General features: G+C 49.4%; 1 protein-coding gene across 3 annotated transcripts in view; it reads left to right on the forward strand.

The window, feature by feature from the left end:
* The window catches only part of ATP10A (ATPase phospholipid transporting 10A (putative)), a 181,557-nt gene extending 164,918 nt beyond the window's left edge, over positions 1-16,639 (forward strand). The window contains exons 15-22 of one of the 3 annotated variants that reach the window (XM_054531354.2): positions 216-543; positions 3,560-3,636; positions 7,355-7,648; positions 11,865-12,065; positions 14,277-14,357; positions 14,437-14,541; positions 15,043-15,230; positions 15,377-16,639. In XM_054531354.2, coding sequence (XP_054387329.1) covers positions 216-543; positions 3,560-3,636; positions 7,355-7,648; positions 11,865-12,065; positions 14,277-14,357; positions 14,437-14,541; positions 15,043-15,230; positions 15,377-16,010 — 1,908 coding nt within the window. In that variant the 3' untranslated portion in view covers positions 16,011-16,639. Of the gene's footprint in view, positions 1-215; positions 544-3,559; positions 3,637-7,354; positions 7,649-8,877; positions 9,121-11,864; positions 12,066-14,276; positions 14,358-14,436; positions 14,542-15,042; positions 15,231-15,376 lie in introns of those variants that run through there. The other 2 variants (XM_024232734.3, XM_054531355.2) reach the window with 2 other exon arrangements.
* Positions 16,640-16,850: the final 211 nt, after the last annotated feature.

Raw genomic sequence — 16,850 nt, forward strand, 5'->3', positions numbered from 1 at the left:
GAGCCACAGCTCCCGGCCACCAATTCAGTCTCTTCTATGGGGAAAGTCATCCTCTCCGGCTGAACTTCACAGTTTCTGGAGGGTGGCCTCTGGGCAGGCAGATACTGCAGCCTGGAGCCCGGGAAGGATGTCAGCTCCAGAGGTGTTGAGCCAGGGCGGGGATGTTTGTGGCATGACTCTGAGGGAACTGCGCTGTCCTCTCATGTCCCTTTCAGGAGGCGTGTGCAGCCCTGCTAGACCAGTGCCTACACTACGTGCATTCCAGAGGCCTCCAGAGAGCCCCTGAGAAGACCAAGGGCAAAGTGAGCATGAGGTTCTCCTCTCTCTGCCCACCCTCCACGTCCACTGCCTCTGGCCGCAGTCCCAGCCTCGTGATCGATGGGAGAAGCCTGGCCTACGCTCTCGAGAAAAACCTGGAGGACAAATTCCTCTTCCTTGCCAAGCAGTGCCGCTCCGTCCTCTGCTGTCGGTCGACGCCTCTGCAGAAGAGCATGGTGGTGAAGCTGGTGCGGAGCAAGCTCAAGGCCATGACCCTGGCCATAGGCGAGTATCCCAGCTGGCCAGACGGCCTCCTCCCAGCTGGACCCAAACTTCCTCTACCCTTCCATGCAACACCACAAGATGGGAAAACACTTCCTCACCTTTCCTTCTGTGTGTAAAATAAACCCCCAGTGTGAAAGAGCAGGCAACATGTTCTGAAGGTAAAGTTTACATTGTAAAGCCACAAAGGAGAGTAGCAGAGTTACAGGTTCATGCTGCAAGGTCAGTAATCCAGTGCTGCTTTACGGCAACAAGATGGAGCTTACCCTGTTTCTCAGGAGACAGGACACCAGAGACCTGCCTGTCCCAGTCTGTCCGGGCCACAACAGAGGGCACTACACACTCAGCCTTAGCCCAGGCCAACTTAGAAGGCCCTTTGCAGCTGCTTCTGGTCACCATGAGCCTCCGGGTGTCCAAGGCTTTGTAACGCCCTAAGGGCCCAGAGGCTTGGTGACCAGAATTCCCACTGCCTCCTGTCAGCTGTGCTGATGGTTCTGGGACAGGCTTCTGAGTAAATAAGTCCATCCTCAGATACGCATCGCTGCTCAGTTTTACACCAGATATTTAAGGACTGTGTCTCTCGTGGTGGTTTTTCCTGGCAGACACTGTTGGCCTGGAGAGCCCTGTCTGCTCCTCTCCAGGGATGGGATGGTGGCCACTCACCTCCTTCCAGGACATCCTCTCTGCCCACTTCTGGTGCAGGCAGAGTCTCTAGCACAGGTTCAGGGGCTCAGCAGCACCACCTCCTGGTGAGAGCGAGGAAGGAAGCAGTGGCCGTGATCCCCACATGCCAACAATTGGGCCTCCCTGTAAATAGAATCTACACCTAGGAGAGAATTGGATCAGAAATAAAGTACCCTCGCCAATCAATCAGCCAGTGTTGGCAGTATTGTCTGCAAAAGGTCTGTGACAGCCCCTGCTTATTGACATGGAGATTGCTGCCTGTTCACAGTGGGCACCTCACCTGGCCAGAGGAGACTGCTGTTGAGCCTGGGTTACAATGGGAGTGAGGAGAATGAGTGCTGGCCTGAACACGGTCGTCATGGGGACCCTGCCCTACACACCCTGAGGCCGGTAACCGCTAAGGAGAGTAGGCACAGGGCACGTGCTCAGGAGGCCTGGGGAACCTAACAGCCACGGCCTGTCCTGAGGCCATCTTTGCCTTCATGTGCCTGGGGTGGCCCTCAGGTTTCCCTGAGGAGCTGGAAACGGTCTTCAGGCTGACCTGCACCACCCCTGTCCCAGCCTCCTCCTCTGAGCGTCAGTGTCCTCCCTGGGAGCACGACGACAACATCAGCCCTGAAAGGCCACAGTACACAGTAAGACGTGAATGATGTTTCCCTGGCCTGGCCAGTGCCCGGCTCAGCCACGTGGCCACTGGTGTCTGGTATTCCTTAAGAAATGGAAGGAAATCCTTGGGTGATTAAAAAGAAAAGGAAACACAGAATGGAATCTCAAAAGAAAACGGGAAAGTAATGACCCATAAGAACATGAGTGCGTGGCTGGGCACGTGGTTCACACCTGTCATCTCAACAGTTTGGGAGGCCAAGGCAGGAAGGTCACTTGAGCCCAGGAGTTTGAGACCAGCCTGAGCAACATAGTGAGTCCCCATCTCTACAAAAAAAAAAAAATTAGCTGTGTGTGGTGGCACACACCTGCAGTCTCAGCTACTTGAGAGGCTGAGGTGGGAGGCTCACCTGAGCCCAGGAGGTCAAGGCTGCAGTGAACCGTGATCACACCACTACACTCCAGCCTGGGCAATAGAGCGAGAGACCCTGTCTCAAAAAAAGAAAAAAAAAACTGCTGGGGCAACATGGTGGGCGAAACCCCATCTCTACTAAAAATACAAAACCTGGCTGGGTGTGGTGGCATGTACCTGTAGTCCTAGCTACTCAGGAGGCTGAAGTGGGAGGATCACTTGAGCCCAGGAGGTTGAGGCTGCAGTGAGCCATGATCATGCCACTGCACTCCCACCTAGCCTGGGTGACAGAGTGAGACCCTGCCTCAAAAGAAAAAAGAAAGAAAGAAAGAATGCATTAAAGCATCAATGTGACCTACTCCTAGTGCCCAGTGGTTTATAATGTAGACAGCATTGTTGCATACCATATCTCATTTTTTACCATATCTCATTTTAAATGGGACATTCTGGGGAAAGCTGTACAGATTTTTATTGCTTCAGAGAATTCCAATTTGATATATATTAACTGATCAGTTAATATTGGTCTCAACATTATAAAGAACAGGAAAATCATAGGGAAGAGACATCCTGTAGTCACACTACAAGTCATTCTAACTTTGTCTATCTGCACCTTTTCTCATTTGTGCAACTTGGGATGTATGCCCTGATTTGGGCTCTTCTGCTGCCCAGTTCCAAGAATGGTGACTGTCACGGAGTGATAACGACTTTATGTCTCTGCTGTCCTTTCCCCAAAGGTGTCCAGAGCTCTGTGTTCCTAAACATTTTCTATCAACAAATTGACAGAATGAAGAGAAGTTCTCCTTTATTGCACCCCTAGAGGGCCCCAAAGTGAGCACAATGGCTAATACTGTGGCAATCCATGTACAAAAAAAAGAGCTCCACAACATGCTGGGCTGAATTTAACCTCCTTCCTTTAGTTTAGAAACTGCCCGGGGAAGTGTGGCTGGGAGTAGCCTTGGCTGCTTGGCTGGAGTGGTTCAGTAACTAATGATGATGAAGATGATGATAGCATCTTTCCTTGTGCCAGACAGCAGGATGAGGGCTTTACTGGTGTAAGAGCGACACTGCAGAGTGGGCGCCACGTACCAGGTGGCTCAGCTCCAGCCCGCTTTCTGAAACATCTCCTGGTGTGGCTAGCTTATCCTGAATGCTTAACTCTATTCTCTCAGGGTGGATGCTCTACTCCTTTTTCCCCCATCTCCCCCAGGACCCTTTCACAGGACTGAGTTCAATGGGGATCCCCAAGAAAATCTAGCACATTGATTTGATTCTGTGCTATTTCTAGAATCAAACAATTCTTCTTGCCTGTGCTGTTTCTAGGTGATGGAGCCAATGATGTCAGCATGATCCAGGTGGCAGATGTGGGTGTGGGAATCTCCGGCCAGGAGGGTATGCAGGTAAAGACCAATCAGGCTATTCTGTGTGACCACTTGGCCCTACTGGCCTCTTGTCCTATCACCATGTGGGCTGTCCCCAACTTCCTCTGGGCTCTATTGAACGAGGCTAAAGGGTTTGCCCTCAATATAGCTGATGCTCAATACAGCTGCTAAGCCGCTAGTGGAAGGTAAGGGGGAACGCCATTCTTCCTGTTTATGAAGCAGTGTGCAGTAAGCATGTCTTCCCATGTCACAAGTCTATTTTTGTGAAATAAGTGGTTCAGAGAGAGGCAAGGTGAGTCATCGCCTTCTGTCTGGCTTTCGATGGCTCAGTCCCAGCAGGCACTTTTTACTGTCCGTGAACACTGAGCAATACCATTTGAAAAAATGCCTTTGATGTAGGTGGAGCCTGGTGTCACTGTACAGGTGGAATGTAGCCATCCTCACTCACATGGAAGTTCACCTCTGCATCTTTCCTCTGCCACTGTGTTCACTCTCGGTCTGGGAGTCAGACATTGAACAAATGACTTAACTAAAAATGTGCTTCTTTTGGATTTAGTATTACAATAGTTTCCAACATTTGATTAAGTATGAATCACAACGTTTTTGGGTTGGTGGAAATTTTAGGGAACAATTTATCCGAAGTTCTAAAAACCAGGATGTTGACACCACTTACTCACTGGTTGATTCATTTGCTGACTCAGTGGTTCTATCAGTAATGATCTATTGGGCATGTACTACATGCCAGGCCTGTGCAGAGCTCATTAATAGTTTTAGCTGATGTTCCACACTCAGATGGAGGGTCCCAAGCTAGATGCACAGTAGTTCCGTCATGGCTGGTCCTTGACACTTGCCTTACTCCCCCCGCCGTCATCTGACTGGAATCTCTGTGTTACGTTACTCGCACATTTTTTCTTCCTCCAGAAAATTGAAAATGGTGTTCATGTTTGACTCACCTTTGTGTCTTCACAGTGCCCAGCATGGCACCGTGCACAGGGGGAAGCTCAAGAAACATTTGCTAAGTAAATGTACAAAATACAGTGGACCCTTGAACAACACGGGTCTGAACTGTTTGAGTCCACTTATATGGGGACATTTTTCAATAAATATTTGAAAAATTGTTTGGAGATTTGTGACAGTTTGAAAAAACTTGCAGGTGAACCACACAGCCTAGAAATATCGAAAAAATTAAAGTGGGCCAGGCGTGGCGGGTCACACCTGTAATTTCAGCACTTTGGAAGGACAAGGCGGGAGGATCGCTGGAGGAGGCCAGGAGTTTGAGACCAGTGGGGCAATGTGGTGAAACCCCATCTCTACTAAAAATGCAAAAACCCCAGCATGGTGGCCCATGCTTGTAGTCCCAGCTACTTAGGGGGCTGAGGCAGGAAGATCACTTGAGCCTGGGAGGTTGAGCCTGAAGTGAACTATGATTGCACCACTGCACTCCAGCTTGGGCAATACAATGAGACCCAGTCTTTTTTTTTTTTTTTTTTTTTTTAAGGAAAAAGAAAAAAGTAAGGAAAACGTAGATATGTCATGAATATGTGAAATACATGTAGATTCCATTGTGTGTGTTTATCAACCATTTATGTGATCAGTAAGACTTCCCGTCAACCATAGGCTATTAGTAGTTAAGTTTTGAGGGAGTCAGAAATTGTATGTGGATTTTCAGCTGTTCGGGGTCAAGGGTCCAATGGTGTTCAAGGGTCAACTGTAGTTCATTCTGACTTTGTTGGCATTGCTTCTGTTTTCACTGTTTCCTCTACTGAAAATCTGATGGGGGCAGTGCCTATTGACCTCATATGCTTGGAAACTCGACAAGTAAACATCTTTTGGATCAAACACTTGAATGTTCAGCATGTGGCTGGGGAGGGGCCGGAGCTGCCATGCCTGCTCTCCTCCTCAAGGTGGGAGCACCAGCCCAAGCCCTGGGGCTCTACATGAGAGGTGATGGGAACAGCTGAGCCATAGGGCAGGTGCCCAGAGACGCAGCTTTGAACAGGCGTAGCTGCTGGGGAGGTGGTTGCTGGGCACTTCTGCACATATGTAAAGCTGTGCATCCTCCCTGGGGATGTGTTAGGTGAGATGGGGATGAGGCTTGATACTTTTCCTTACCATCCTATGCACTTGGGTTTTCTGGCACTGGGACCCTGTTGCTTGCATTTTAGTCAGTCCCTGCTGAGCCCTTTGAGAGATGCACTGTGGGATGCTGAGGGAGAGGGATGCCAGAGATGTCAGAGCTGAGCCGTGGAGGATCAGGCAGGAGGAGCAGGCGCTCCCCAGCTCAGCCAAGGTGGGGAGGCTGCCCCAGGCAGGAGGCAAGAGGAGCAAAGGAGATCTCACAGCTCCTGGGAAGCTCTGTCTTCGTGAGCTCTGGCTCATCTGGTTCACCCTATTTGTCCTGCACCCTCTAGAGCCAAGGCTGACTGGGAGCCAGGGATACAAGGTGACCCCAACATCTCTGATCCTGCTCTCCTGGAATTCCCAGAAAAGCTGGGAGGCTTTGGAAAGGCCACTTTGACGGAAGGACAAGCATTGTATTTGAGGCCTGGATTTAGGGGAGGAAGGAGCTGCAGAAGGCTGGCAAGCCAGGCGTCCTCAGAGGGTTTTGACTGTGGTTCTCAAGGGCGGGGTTTCTTCTTCAAAGGCAGCCTAGAGTTTGGCCTTGTAGGCCATCAGCCTCTTCTTAACACTGGTCTCTTTTGACTGAGCTTTTCAGACTGATTCTGTGGAGGACAGGGACTGTGTCTAGTGGTATCTGTTTCTCCAAGTCTGTGGCTGGCAATAGTGGAGCCTTAATAAATGATTTTTTAGAGAATGAATCATGGGGTTAATGAGTAAAGCATTACAGAACACGAAGAACCTTTTAAGCCCCTATGTGTTGACAGGAAGAGGTAGAGAGACATTTGCTTTGAAATCCTTAACTTCTGGTTCAGAAAATTGATGTTCTAAGGTTTTGTGTATCATGACACTATTCCATTTCAAGCGTACCACTTGAGGCATAATTTACTGCTTTCTACATATTATTTGAATATAGGGAAATCAGTTAGATGTTAAAGGCAGGTTGGCATTCTGTTTAGAATAACCTTCTGATGATAAGCAGAAATCTAGCTTTTCCTGCCATTTTGTTTGATTTTTTTTCCAAAGACATTTATTGTACAGTGGGTTTCAAATTATTCTGGGGACAAATGGTATCATTTTGATGGTGTTTTCCAGTATAGTTGGCTTCATTGTGTAAGCACCTTGCTTGATGATATGCAGGGGAAGCTTGATGGTATGCCGTGGCAGGGTCCTGCCTGTCCATGGAGGAAACGTCTTCTCCACTCCCTCCTGCACACGGCCACTGCCCGCACCCGGCGTCCTGGGTTGGGAGTGTGTGGGAGGCCAGTGGAGCCGTGGGCCTGGCTTTGCCCATCACCAAGCCTCCTGGGGAGAACAGCCCAAAATGCACCTCCCAGGACAGGGGAATGTCTGTCTCTGATACATATGGCAGGAGCAGCTTTGGGTCATCCTTGGGTTGTGATCATGGACCCATTTAGAGGAAAATGACATCCAGGGGTGAAGAAAGGCAGATAAACTCCATGTATCTCAGTGTTTTTTCATTTGTTGAGAAAACAGCAGGAAAAGGAAAACCTTTTAAACCCCATTAATGACACATATTTGAAAGCGTAAATGAATCCTATAAGGTGACATCCCTGAACTAGCGTGTTGGGTGAGATTGCCTCTTTTGTAATGGAAGGAGATGCTGAGGGAGATGACAGCGACGGAGACCCTGGCCAGCCACGCTCACACTGTGTTCAGAATGGGGATTTTCCTTCCCTGTTGTGTACCTTGCATTTTGAGAAGAGAAGACAAACCTTACACCAGGTCGGCATCACCAGTAACAGGAATCCCTCTCCGTTTGAAGGCAGTGATGGCCAGCGACTTTGCGGTGCCGAAATTCCGATACCTGGAGAGGCTCTTGATTCTTCATGGGCATTGGTGCTACTCCCGACTTGCCAACATGGTGCTGTACTTCTTCTACAAAAACACAGTAGGTATTGGATACCTGTCTAGAGTTTTGGGATTGGAAGTTTCGGTTCTTAGGACCATCGCCTGAATGAGGCGAAGGAGGATAGAGCAGATGGGAGGCCATGGACAACTTGCTCTGTCCTCCTTCGCCTGTGTGAGTGTCCCCTGTCCTGGGCTGGCTCTGCACTCGGTAGGCTCAGAGTCTAATTCAGGGGCATGAGAGCAGCTGCATCTCTATGGAGAGGTGGTGGAAACAGGTAGATAACACTAGCAAGTCCACTGATGGCTGCAGAGTGAGAAGGGGCGTAATTATGAGGCTAGCAGTTTGCACAGGGGCACACAGCTGGTAAACCTTCAAGGCTGCGTTCACCCCAGGCCACCCAGTCCTGCTCCCAGGCTCCTAACCACTCTGTCCATGGGTTTCTCAGGAGCATGCTGCTGAAATATCCCCAAACAGGAGTCCTCTAATCAGCATTTTCTCTAGAGTAGACAGGGAAAATCCAATGATAAGTACAATTGTGCTTTGTGGTCTGGGATCAGAATAAGGGAACTTAGCCTCACTCTGATTCCCATACTGAATGGCCTCTGTTGGGACACACCCACACCAGGACAGGCGACAGGCGGCAAGCCCCCAGGTCAGGGAGGCTCAGACCCGGCAGGAAGGGGGTGCCCATCGGGCCTTCCCACCCTCTCCCACCTCCCAGGCTTGCAGAGCAGACGCACCCCTCTTGGATGAACTCAGTCTGTAGCTGAATTGACCCTGCTGTAAAGTCACACCCAGGGCAGTTTGGCTGCAGACATTTCTGTCTCTCTGGGGTCTCTGCATACAGCCTGGTCATTTCATGTGGACCTTCATGTTGGACTCTTCGTTCCTTCTTCACTGCTTCTTTGGCAGATGGGCTCCTCCATAGCCCTGCAGGATGGACCACATGGCCGCCTCAGAGTTCTGCCCCATTTGTAAGAGATTTCTAGTTATTTTACTGAGGAGTTGCTAGGCTGCTGCTGCTTTGGGCTGAATGTACAAACAAAGAGACAAAATAAACTCTTAGGATAAGTGATCTTCCAAGGTAGTCCCATAAATCTACCTGGCTAAACACCAGAACTCCAGTGTCAAGATTATCCTGTACTCTTCTGAAAATAAAATAAAATAAAAGGTGTATTCTTTTTCCAGTTCCATATAAAAACTCTCCAGTTAGCTAGCTCTAAACTGTCATTGGTTGTTCACGTTTTTGTTTTTATTTTTTGAGACAGGGTGTCACTATTGTCTCCCAGGCTGTAGTGCAGTGGCACCATCATAGCTCACTGCAGCCTCAACTTCCTGGGCTCAAGTGATCTTCCAGCCTCAGCCTCCCAAGCAGCTGGGACTACAGGTGCGTGCCACCACGCCCATCTAATTTTTTTTAATTTATTTTGTAGAGACAGGGTCTCACTTTGTTGCTCCGGTTGGTTCTCCATGTTCTTAATTGTTTTTCTGGAGGCTACACCTGCTTTCTTTTCCCAACCTCTCTTTCCCCGTCACACCCACCCCCTTCATTTTTCGGAGCGTCTTCCAGCAAATGCATACAGCTGCTCAGATCCAGTCAGGGCAAGTTTAACTTGATAGGTTTGGTCCCAGACATTAATTCAGATTAGGTTGTGCCTGGGACTATCCGAGGAAGGCTGTGTCACATCACTCCTGGGCTTGCTGGCTCATACCTCCTTTCTCCCAGCCCTGGCATTGAATCCCCAAAGCTTCGAGGCCTCAAGTGCACAGTTGTAAGCCTAAAGGTTCTCAGCTCCCGAAGGAGTGGAGGGATGAATGGGGGTGGGCGGGCAGAATCCAAGCCCCATTTCTATCACTTGTTAGCTGTGAGAACTTGAGCAAGTTAATTCCTTCTTTGGATTTTTTTTTTTTTTTTTTAAAGACAAGGTCTGATTCTGTTGCCCAGGCTGGAGTGCAGTGGTGCCACTATAGCTTACTGTATCCTCAAACTCCTAGGCTCAAGCAATCTCCCTGCCTCAGTCTCCTGAGTAGCTGGGACTACAGGCCACCATGCCCAGCTAATTTTGTCTATTTTGTAGAGACAGGGTGTTGCTATGTTGCCCAGGCTGGTGTCAAACTCCTGGCCTCAAGCTATCGTCCCATCTCTGCCTCCCAAAGTGTGGTATTATAGGCATGAACCACCATGTCCAGTCTTCTTTTAAATATTAAAAAAACAAAACAAAGCCTGTGAGTTGAGCCAGCTGATCCCTAATTCCCAGTTAAAATGTCTCAGATCGAAGGGAGGGCAAGAATAATGTAGGCCAAATCATTAAACATTTCAGATGCAAACAAAGGCCCTAGTGGCCACCTGGAATGGGCACAGCCTCCTGCTTGCTGCGATGAGTCCCTCCCCATGGAAGGGTGCAGAAAGGAGAAGAGGACGCCTGTTTTTATTCAATAAAAACTCCAGGCCTTTGTTAACAAGCATTAATCTACATGAGGAGTTCAAGGATAATCACTCTGCCTCCTGAAATGAGAAATTCATTAGTTTTAGGAATAAGATGGCCTTTCTTTCCAATAAAAAGCAGAGAAGAAAGGTTTCCATAGCAACAGTGGTTTGGGAAGAAAGCTTTTTGGTACTATAGGAAAAAAAATCTCAATTATCTGAGTACTTATCTTCTCTTTCTCTTGACTGTATTTGCTACCGATGACTCACTAGGCCAAGACTGTGGGGGTGAGTGAGCGAGAGCCAGCCGTAGGAGTGAGGAAGGGAAGAAAGTCAATGAATAAAAACCAAATGTTCGTTTTCAGCATGTAGGGAAAGGCTGCATATTAAGACATTTAAATCATAGTCTGACACAGGACTTGGAGGCTACGTGGCATGGTGGGTTATTTCAACATAAGCTATCGTTTCTTATGATCTTCACAAGTCACTTTCAGGTCAAGAAGCCAAAAGCTCAGGGAGGTGAAGTGACTGAGTCAGGGTCAAAAGGGTAGATAGTTGCAGCTCCAGAACCAAGCCCAGGCCTTGCGGTGCCCAGCAGAAAATGTCTGTCCAGCGTCAGAGTTCCCTACTGGGACTGTGCCTGCCCTCCAAGCCAAGACCCATCGCAGTTGAACAAGTTGGGTTCCTTACTCACACCGTGACCTCAGCCAAGTCATTTGATGTCTTGGAACTTCAAGTTCCCTCTCTGTATGTGGGGTAAGAGCACTGGCCCTGCCTGAGTCCCAAACAAGGGAACTAACGATACCACTCACCACCACACACCGTAGGCGAGCACCTATAGCTCTCCAGGGACTCTGGTGAGTACTCTAAATGCACTGGGTCACTTCCTGCTCACAGCAGCTGCATTGGCTGAGTATCATTGGTATGCCCATGTCATGAGCAAGGAAAGTAAGACTGAGGAGTTCATGCTCTGTGCCCAGCTATATAGCTCATGAGTGTTAGAATGCTTTGCAATCACTAAACTGTCATGCCCACCGTATAAATGCACTCAGGCCGCTGATATTCAGGAATCTAGCAATAGTGAGAAGAGATCTGACCTTGCTCCCACCCCACTGAGCAGGGGCCAGAGGTGGCTGTTCCACCTCCCTGAATCTCACTTTCCTATTCTGCTGAGCCGGGTAGCTGTAGCTATGAGGATCAGAGATGATGCCTCTCCCTCTCCCCACAGCAGAGGTCCCCGTGGACCATCAGGTCACCGCAGCGATGTTGATGAGGTCATTGGCTTTGCTATTGTGCTTTTGTGTGTCCTCCCCTCAGTGGGAGTCAGTCACTGTCCACTGCACCTCCTCGGAGAGTATGCAGGTCACTAAAGAAGAGACAGGAGCATAGATATAGCCACAGGTATGCTTTGTCTGGGGTCACAAACAGAGGAGGGCCACTAGGGAAGGTGCCACAGCTCATACCCAACTGGCCCTCTTGAAATGTGAGCAGCCCTCTACACCCCGTGAAACCTTGATTTTGTTTTATGTTAATAATCCAGAGCTTGTCAAGCACAAAATCTCATCCCCGCAAGGGCTGCTCCTGGGAATTCCCAATTCTCACTGCCAGTTCTTCTTTCTTAAGGGAGTGAGGAGGGCAAAGGGAAAGAGGAAGAGGGAGAGGCAGAGGCCAGCAGCAGGGCTCAAGGTCACGGCTGTCTTTGGAAGAAATCGCTGCCAATACAGTTAATCTTGACTGTGAAACTCTGCAGGCCTGTCAGCTCTCTCGGATGAGAATCCTCAGCAATGGCTGAAGACTCGCCTGTTCCTGTTCTTCCTTTCTTGATTTCAGATGTTTGTGGGCCTCCTGTTTTGGTTCCAGTTTTTCTGTGGCTTCTCTGCATCTGCCATGATTGACCAGTGGTATCTAATCTTCTTTAATCTGCTCTTCTCGTCACTTCCCCCGCTCGTGACTGGGGTGCTGGACAGGGATGTGCCGGCCAACGTGCTGCTGACCAACCCGCAGCTCTACAAGAGTGGCCAGAACATGGAGGTAAAACTCCCCCGAGTCTCCGCCTTCCACCTCCTGAGCTCTGCCCTCCAGGTTCACTCTTCCAAAGTGCCAGTCCCCCAGCCTCCCTTTAGATGGACACCCTGGACAAACTGAAATTCTAGAATTCAACATTCTAGAGGACGGAGAAAAAGGGCTGCTTTCTGCTTGGCTGTGGTGCATCGAGTGTCGTAAGCGAAACTGTCCCCCCTCCAAGAGTCTCCAGGAGCCCAAGGAAAGCCCAGAGTCCAAGTCAGTCACAGGAGATCACTGAGGCTAGAGGGGGGTTTTTCTAAAGCAAGGAAGAAAATGTGACTTATTTTGAATGGGATTTAACAAGAAGACAAACCCACAAGGAAGCCACTGAGCCACTGAAAAAGCAAATAGATTTAAATACATATTGGCATTAATATACCACATAGATTCACACACTGATGACCAGCTGTTTCTAGCCAGCCATTAAAGTAGACAGCAAGTGCTTTTCTTTGCCTTGAATTATTCCATGTGGGCGAAAAGAACATGGAGTCTCATTTCTCCTGCAATAATCCCTAATTCCAGATTCATTCACTGATGAGTTAACTTCCCCTGGCCACCTCTGAGGATGTTCAGTTCCCGCAGAAGCAGGCCGCATGCACGGGATGCCGGGAAGCTGAGGGCCAGGGAGGGGAGCAGGGCCTCTGCTTGTTATCTGTTGCTTCAGGGGAATTCCCATCCTTGGCCAGGCCTCAGCCTCCTCGGCCACCTGTGGGACAAAGACGCTGGGAGTGTGTCCTGTCCTGTGGAATTAGGTGGCCCACAGGAAGAGCCTAGCCAGCACTTTCCCTAAGTGCTCAGCCAGAGCTCCTTCCTCAGTCTGTGTTTCCTGCAGGTCCTGTGCCAGCTGCTCTGGTACTTGGCAGGATCAAATACACATTTGGTCACCCGGGTAATAGAGAGTCTGTTCATCTATATCAAGGTTATTTTCATTTCTGCCCATGGGTATATAGCTGTTTGCTTTTAACATTGGGACACATCCGTCGTGTAATTTTAAAAGTGAAGACTCACTCTTAAGAAACATTCTAAGGGATCCACCACCAAGAAGGGCAAAACCTGGTCAAAGTGGAAGGAATAGAAGGGCTCAAACTGGGGGAGAATGCCTGGAATTTCAGGTGCTATTCCTACTTCCTACTTGAGAGACATGTTCCCTGGGAAGATGCAGAAAGCAGTTTCATCTTTTTTTTTTTTTTTTTTTTGAGACAGGGTCTCGCTCTGTCACCCAGGCTGGAGTGCAGTGGCGTGATCTCGGCTCACTGCAAGCTCCGCCTCCCGGGTTCACGCCGTTCTCCTGCCTCAGCCTCCCGAGTAGCTGGGACTACAGGCGCCCGCCACCACGCCCGGCTAATTTTTCTGTATATTTAGTAGAGATGGGGTTTCACCATGTTAGCCAGGATGGTCTCGATCTCCTGACCTCATGATCCACCCGCCTCGGCATCCCAAAGTGCTGGGATTACAGGCGTGAGCCACCGCGCCCGGCCAGTTTCATCTTTTTCCTGTGAACCTGGAGCTACTGAAGCTCGTCTTGTTGGTGCAGGTGTGCCCAGTGAGTGACTCAGCTGCAGATAGTTTTGTAGGTGTTTGGTAGTGCTTTTCATCGGGCCTCTGGGGCCTCGCGTCTCCAAAAGTCCTGAGAGAGTGAGTTTTCCTCGGGTGCTTGCCTTGTGCATTAACTTACGTGTAGCATCCTAGGAAATGTCATTCGAGGTGTCAACCTAAATAGCAAACAGAGAGAGGCTTTCTAAAAGAGAATGGTGTTTATCCGGGAATAGGGCATTGCAATGGGAATATGTGTGCTGTAGTAAGCTGTGTGCATATTTAGCGAGGTAAAGGAAGACAAATGTATTTAAAGGAAAAAATTTCATGATCGTTTTGAGATGCTCTTTCCTTGACTACAAGGATAAACGACAAAGATGGTGCCTGTTTGAGATTGGACAGACAGTTGCTGGGCACATGTCCTTACAGATATATTTTTCTGTGGATATGATCATTTTTGTTATCAGGTATTTATGCATGAGAACCCTCCCTTCATGGCCTTTCCCAGCTCTACTCCTCAGGGTGGGTTTTTGTTGTTGTTATTGTTGTTGTTTTTAACACAAGTGACTCCATTTTTATTCTAACTGCTTTCACAGAGGATCCCAATGCTTCACTGTAACATCACTGATTGTTTTTGTGTCCCAGGAATACCGGCCACGAACGTTCTGGTTTAACATGGCTGACGCCACCTTCCAGAGCCTCGTTTGCTTTTCCATTCCTTACCTGGTAAGTTGGCCCCCGGGTGCAGTTTTTCTTATCAGCTGGATCCGGGGACCTACAGACCCAGGACCCCACTGTCTTTCAGGCCTACTATGACTCGAACGTGGACCTGTTTACCTGGGGGACCCCTATCGTGACAATTGCGCTGCTCACCTTCCTGCTTCACCTGGGCATCGAAACCAAAACCTGGGTAAGAGCCGCCTGCGTGGCCACGTCTCAGAAGAGCACTGATGCCGTGGACCCCACACTTCCCTGCAGATTCATGAGGTCTGGGAGGTCGTTTTGAGTAGACAGGAGACTGCAAAGCTGACCTCAGTGTGATGAGAAGGACAATGACACATTCCCGAGCCCTGTGGTATGGGGAGCCGCTGCAGCCCGATGCTCGCACTTCCCCGGCCACGCTCATCTCCCTCCCGCCTCTTTCCCGATTCCACCACCACATTCTCTCCTTTCCCTACTGTCTTGCCTTCTCGCCCCTGACTCCATCTCACCTCCTGTGCATCTCCCAGGGTGGTCCATGGGTTCCGGAGGCCTCACTGAGCCCCACCGGTTACCCACGTCATAGACCGCAGTGTGTCTGAAGGCCTCAGAACCTCACACCTGCTCATTGATGACTGGCACATTTTTGTTATTGTCATTGTTGTCTCTTTTAGGTGGAAATAAAAACACTTTCTTTCTCATTCCCCCTCAGACCTGGCTCAACTGGATAACGTGTGGCTTCAGTGTCCTTTTGTTTTTCACTGTGGCTTTGATTTACAATGCGTCTTGTGCCACGTGCTATCCTCCGTCCAACCCTTACTGGACTATGCAAGCCTTACTGGGTGACCCAGTGTTTTACTTGACTTGCCTGATGACGCCTGTCGCTGCGCTGCTGCCCAGGTGGGTGTCGGAGCGGGATGGTGCCTCTGAGCCCCGAGTGAGCCCAGACGACATTGGCATTGCTTCTGCTCTGTGTGGGTCTCTGGAAGCTCAAAGACACCACCGACAGGAATATCTAACTTTTTGTTTTAATGTGCTTTTTCTAGATTGTTTTTCAGATCCCTCCAGGGGAGCATTTTCCCCACGCAACTTCAGCTGGCACGTCAGTTGACCAGGAAGTCCCCCAGGAGATGCAATGCTCCCAAAGAGACCTTTGCTCAGGGACACCTCCCGAAGGACTCGGGAACCGAGCACTCATCAGGGAGGACCGTCAAGACCTCTGTGCCCCTGTCCCAGCCTTCTTGGCACACACAGCAGCCGGTCTGCTCCCTGGAGGCCAGCGGGGAGCCCAGCACAGTGGACATGAGCATGCCATTGAGGGAGCACACCCTGCTGGAGGGGCTGAGCGCACCGGCCCCCATGTCCTCCGCACCAGGGGAGGCTGTCCTGAGGAGTCCAGGAGGGTGTCCTGAGGAGTCCAAGGTGAGAGCTGCCAGCACCGGCAGGGTGACCCCCCTGTCTTCCCTCTTCAGCCTGCCCACCTTCAGCTTACTCAACTGGATTTCCTCCTGGTCGCTGGTCAGCAGGCTGGGGAGTATCTTACAGTTCTCCCGGACGGAGCAGCTTGCAGATGGACAAGCGGGATGTGGACTTCCTGTCCAGCCCCACTCAGGCAGATCAGGACTTCAGGGGCCAGACCACAGACTACTTATGGGAGCATCTTCAAGGCGGTCACAGTGAAAACCTTGAAATGGCCTTTTTTAATATATATAAATAAATGTTAATATTATTTATGTTTATTATTTGCACAGAAGAATTCTAGGGAGATGTATTTCTAAATGTTTCCCAGGCTAATACAGGAAACAAGAGGTACCAAAAAAGAAAGTTTATTTTTTAAAGTTCTAAGTAGAGTATATTGAAAAGAAAAAGAAGAGCCTTAACATATATAAAAGTTCAAAGAAGAGTAACACTTGAAAAGTGTGTTTAGATTTATTTTTTCGTCTCATTTTTAAGAACAAGCAGTATGATGTGTTTTCTTCAACATGTATGACTATGCACTGAGTACAAACGTGTGACTGCTCATAGTTGATGCAGGCAGGTGCGAACACGGGGGAACAATGAGCAGAGATGGCAGAGGGCAGAGCACATGGCCCCCAGAGGCTTCCAGTGTCACTGACGCAGGAGGACTGGGCTCCACTTTATCCAGATGAACGAAAGGAAGACCTCAAGAAAAATTCACAGTTGAGTGCATCCCAGCATTCTGTTCTGGGCAGGCATTTCAGGAAGACCGCCTTGTAGGTATTACATCCCCGGTGTAGTATTTTGCCTGTTAAATCATAACAAGCAATAAACAACTTTCACTTTGCAAAGACAGTGTGTCCAGTTACCACTGGTGTATGAAATGATTAATACCTGACCTCACAGAGTATGATCTGAGGGCACTTCCGTAAGGCAAGTCCTTTTAGAGGCTATGAAGAAAACAGCTGCATGGCACATACCAAAGCTGCTGCACAGCCGGCCACCATGGCACCCTGCACCAGGCCATCAGCACCATATGCCAAGGAGCTTGGCGGTTTTCAG

Source organism: Pongo abelii, chromosome 16, assembly GCF_028885655.2.
Source record: "Pongo abelii isolate AG06213 chromosome 16, NHGRI_mPonAbe1-v2.0_pri, whole genome shotgun sequence".
NCBI classification, from domain to species: Eukaryota; Metazoa; Chordata; class Mammalia; order Primates; family Hominidae; genus Pongo; species Pongo abelii.